Raw genomic sequence first — 4,581 nt, 5'->3', positions numbered from 1 at the left:
AGGAGGGTTCTCCCACACCCACAAAATGCCCCCCCCAGGCAACCGCTTCCGGGGCGACAGAGGTCTCGGCCCAACACCAATGGGCGTCTGGAGCCACCCCGGTCCTGGCCCCATTTCCCCTTTCAGCAGAAACCTGCCGGAGCCCAGCCACACCCTCTCTCTGCCCCACAGGAACACGCTGGGGTTCCAGGAGCTGCTGCACCCACTGGTGACCCCGCGGGAGGAGAGCCCGGAGGCGAAGCAGCTGGGAGATGCGTGAGCGGAGGGGGGACCCCACCCTGGGACCCCCACCCTGCTGGCCGTGCTGGGGCCCGCCTGCAGTCAGAGGCTGCTTCCAGACCCCCGAGCTCAGACATTCTGCAGAAGGGTCTGCACAGCTGGGGGCAGTGGAGTGCCCAGTCCAGCCAGCTTTTGGTTACCGGCCATGTTATTAAAAGTAGCGTTGCTTGTTACATACACAATACATAAAGTATATAATAGCTATGTATTCATGCCAGAGATTTACTTAAGTTGCATGAAAGAAAATTGCAAGATGTTTTATCTTTCTCCTCCTTTCCTTTTGTTTGGCTTTTGATTTCAAAGCACAAAATAAAAAATAATAATTGTAAAAACCTTAGCGCCGGCTTTTGGAGTTGCGGGTGGGTGGATATTGATTGTATGCCAAGCTGTGTGTCCACCTCCCCCATCTTTGCCCAGACTTAGCTGTGCAAATTCACTTTACGAAGGCGGCTGCCACGCTGAGGCCGTGGCTAGTTTTCTGGACAGGAAGGCAGCGCAGCCTCGCGTTTTGAATGCCTTTGTCAGAAGGGAACATGCTGCCTGGGGCAGCTTCCCTCACCGGCCCGCGTGCGCCGTGCGTCCGTGCCAGGAGGCTTCACCGGGGCTGCTGCACGGACAGCCACCTGGCGCGTCCTTCGGCTAGCCATGCAGATCGGGGAGCACGACAAATCCAGGCGAGACGCCCCTCCTCTACCCATCCAAGATGCATTAGGCTTGCAAGACCCAGCGGCCCCACCTCGGGGACCACGCCGACCCCCCAGCTCCTGCCCTGCCCGAAACCCAGCAAGGTCCCTGCGTGGTGCCCATCGCAACTCACCCCGCTAAGCCGCAAGCCAACGAAAGGCACAGGAGGAGCGACTCGGGTGATAGATAGTCTGGGTTTTATTAGCTGAACATGCCTTGCTCAAAGGGCCACGTCCCGTGGGTTCAGCAGGGAGAAAGCCCCGTTCTTGCGGAAGAAGCTCTCGATGCGGGTCTTGGGTGTGGGGGCCACGTGGGCGCCGGCCATCTTCCCTGGGGAGACACAGGAGTGGAACTGTACTGGCAGGGCCTCTGCCCCCCAGCTGCCCTTCTTGGGGTGGACACGAAGCGTTTCCTCAGCCCAGGATTATGGGGGCACCAGCCCCTCGCTGGAACGTAGATTTCGAGTCGGTGCTTCGAAAGAGTCCACTATTGCTTGGACTGATTTAAAGTCAGTCCGTTTTAACTTGGCACTGAGTTGAAGCTCAGAAATGTGATGCTTCGTGTCTATTTATTTAAAACGTTTTTATACCGTCCACTACCAAAGTCTCAGGATGGTTTGACAGTAAAGCAGAATAAAACAAAATAAAAAGCAGCTTCCTAATTGATTTCTAGCCATAAAACCCATATTAAAATGACAATCAAACCTTACAGCATTGGGAAAATAAAAATGTTTCAGCCTAGTACTGAAAAGAATAAAGTGACGGTGCCAGGCATACCTCTTTGAGGAACATATTCCATAACCGGGGAACATATTCCATAACCACCACAGAGAAGGCCCTTCTCCAGGTAGCCACCTCCTAATCTCCTTCAAGGAGATCCCCCAGAGAAGGATCTCTGCCCCAGATCTTTGCGTTTCTCACTGATCACCCTGAAAAGTTAAAAATGGTTGTCACAATTTCTTCTCTTGGTCCGAATTGGATGATAGTTGCTGGCACAGTAACATCTCAGGAGCATTACAGGGGCTTTTGTGCTGTGCATCTATATACCTCCCTGTTCTTATTTGAAAATAAAGCAGGTGGCCAATAACTTCTTAATTTCCTGGCAAAATTGGGTGACAGCTGGGCAGAAGCCTCTGCCTTCCGTTGCTGCTCTCGTCACCCCTGCAGAGCAGCTGAGCCTGCTGAGTTTCGGATGACCGCACAGTGAGGCAGGGGTGCCAAAGAGGCCGTTCCGGTTCCGGGGTCTCTTTAAAAGGGCAGGCTTATTCTCCTGATGCTTCTCACGGGGCAGCCTAGAAGCATTTCTGCGCAGGAAAATTGAAAAATTTCTGGAGGACACTGACAAGTCAGGGAGTCGATGTTTGAGAACCGGGTTAAGGCTTTCGTCGCGGTGGCACCAGGAGAAGGGCCATTTCACGATGCCGTGTTTGACCTTCCCCAAGCTCAGTGTTTGGAGCCCATGGAGAAACACGCCCCGGGATAAGAGGGGGACCTGCCAGCCACTCCAGCTCCTCTCCACAGCGATTACAGAATGAAACGGGATGCCCTTTGGAGACCTGTGAGCGCATCGCCAACCCGAAAGACTAGCAGTGGTGAAATGCCTTTGTGGAGCAGTTTCGGTTCTGCTGGCTTGGGAGGGAAGCCCACCTGCAGAACTGGACCAGTCCGGGCCCCTCGCCCTCGGCACTCTGCCCAGCCCCTCCCCACTCACCCATCTGCCAGCCGTAGTTGAAGTTGGTGGTGACGGGAAAGGTGTACTTGTCCTCCGGCGGGAGGAGGAGGCGGGTCTTCAGGTAGCAGGAGCGGCCTTCGTTCTCGTGGGAGATGCCCTGGTACAGCAGGGCACGCACCTCCCGGGGCGCCGGCCGCATCTCCGCTTCCAGGATCGTGGCGTCCAGCCCGGTCAGGTCGCGCTCCCGGGGCAGCCTCCCGGGGGCCGGCGCCTGGGGAGGGGAGCTGGGCTTCACGGGCGGGGGGGCCTGGACGGAGGGGAGCTGGAGGGTGGCCCCCACGCCCCTTTTGTGGCGCTCCCGCTGGCTCTCCTGCTTGGCTTTGACGAGGGCCCCGTACTTGCGGTGCCAGCCGAAGCGCAGCATCACCTCCTTCAGGTACTCCTCCTTCCAGAAGTTCTGCTGCAGCGTGTCCATGTTCAACGGCCGCGCCATGGCTGGGGGGCGGAGGACGCCGCAGCACCCACTGGAAACGCTACCACCCGACCGGCTCCTTCGGCTGCCCCTCCTTCCCCACTGCAGCGCCGCCCGGCAGTGCCAAGCAGTGACTCGGGTGGGAGCAGCCCTGGCTGGCCCTGGCCCTGGCTGGGGGTCTCGAGTGGGCCGCACGCCTGGCAGCCCTCCCCTCACAGCTGCCATAGCAGCCCCTGTGAGCTCAGAGGCCGCCCTGCTCCAATGGGCGGACCCGGATCGAGGGGGCAGGCCCGCGAGGCGGGGGCAGCAGGACAGCCAAACCCTCCGCGCAGCATCGTCCTGAACTCGGGTGACGGGACGCTTGGCGTCTCTGGCAGCCGGCGAAGGGCCGGGTGGCATTTAACGCATGAGCCCAGCACTCCAGATGGGCTGGCCTGCGACCCCATCATCCCAGGACGGCTGGGGAAAATGGGAGTTGTGGCCCAGCGTGTCGGAGGGTGCGGGGCTGGAGGAGGCTGTGTCGAGCCACAGCCAGGTGCGCTGAGGCAGGGGAGCCGGCACGGGGGACCCAGCCCCGAGCAGCAGCGTGGCGATGCATGGCGTGGACCGGCGGCAGCGTTCGGCCTCCCACGCAGCCCCCCTTCTCAGCCTCAGCAGGCCTGGCCTGGCCGGAGCAGCAGCCGGAGAAGCCCTCGCTGAGCCTAAGCAAGCAGCTTGTGTGCTTTCGTTCTCCTTGGCCTCCTCCCGGTCCGTCTGAATCCTAAAAGAGCCAGGAGCCACCCTTCATGTCTAATGAAGGAAGCGATCCCATGCCTGTTTAGTCAAAACAGGTGCCGCAACCCCCAGCATTCCCCAGCCAGCCATGGGGAATGCTGGGAGTTGCGGGGTGTTTTTGGGATTGTGCCTCAAGTGCGTGAGCAGCTTTTCAGTAGCTTGTTGTCCAGTTTTAAGCTCTCAGGACACAGAACGCTAAGGAGATCTTTAGCCATTTCCAAAGAAAATGCAAATGCAGAATTTGAAAGCAGAAGGGGCCAGTTTTTCACAGCCTGTGCCCTGTTGCAGGTTCACAGACAAACTGTACCAAGAGGCAAAGCCATCCTGTAACTTTCCCCAAAGCTGTTTTTCACAGTATGCAGCTCCGGCCCCGATCCTGGAGAAAGCAGAGCGCTCCTTTGGCCAACAGCAGCCTCGTCTCCTACACACAAAGAACAACTTTGCTGAAAGAGAGAACACGCCAGGAGGAAGAGGAGGAGGAGGTGCCCATGGTGGTGGTGATGGATGGACCCCCTGTATTTTCCCAAGCTTTTTTTTACAGTGGTACCTCAGCTCAAAAACGCTTCAGTTCACGACCAAATCGGGTCACAAACAAAAATTTCATAAAAATCTTAACTCGGGTCGCAAACTCTGCATTGGGTGACGACCATGATCACGGCCATCTCTTCCCACCCCCGAGTGGGGAGATGGCCACAATTGTG

The 4,581-nt window shown here is 57.8% G+C and overlaps 1 protein-coding gene across 1 annotated transcript; it reads right to left on the bottom strand.

Moving 5' to 3' along the window:
- Nucleotides 1-1,183: 1,183 nt before the first annotated feature.
- Nucleotides 1,184-3,127, bottom strand: ATP6V1FNB (ATP6V1F neighbor). Its single transcript, XM_044430545.1, has 2 exons — nt 2,674-3,127; nt 1,184-1,293 (listed from the first exon to the last, which is right to left on the bottom strand). The coding sequence occupies exons 1-2, from the start codon at nt 3,125-3,127 to the stop codon at nt 1,184-1,186; spliced, it is 564 nt and encodes a 187-aa protein (XP_044286480.1).
- Between the last annotated feature and the right edge of the window lie 1,454 nt (nt 3,128-4,581).

This window comes from Varanus komodoensis, unplaced genomic scaffold, assembly GCF_004798865.1.
Source record: "Varanus komodoensis strain SLA01 unplaced genomic scaffold, ASM479886v1 scaffold1, whole genome shotgun sequence".
In the NCBI taxonomy this organism is placed as follows: domain Eukaryota; kingdom Metazoa; phylum Chordata; class Lepidosauria; order Squamata; family Varanidae; genus Varanus; species Varanus komodoensis.
This window is presented reverse-complemented; position numbering and strand designations above follow the sequence as displayed.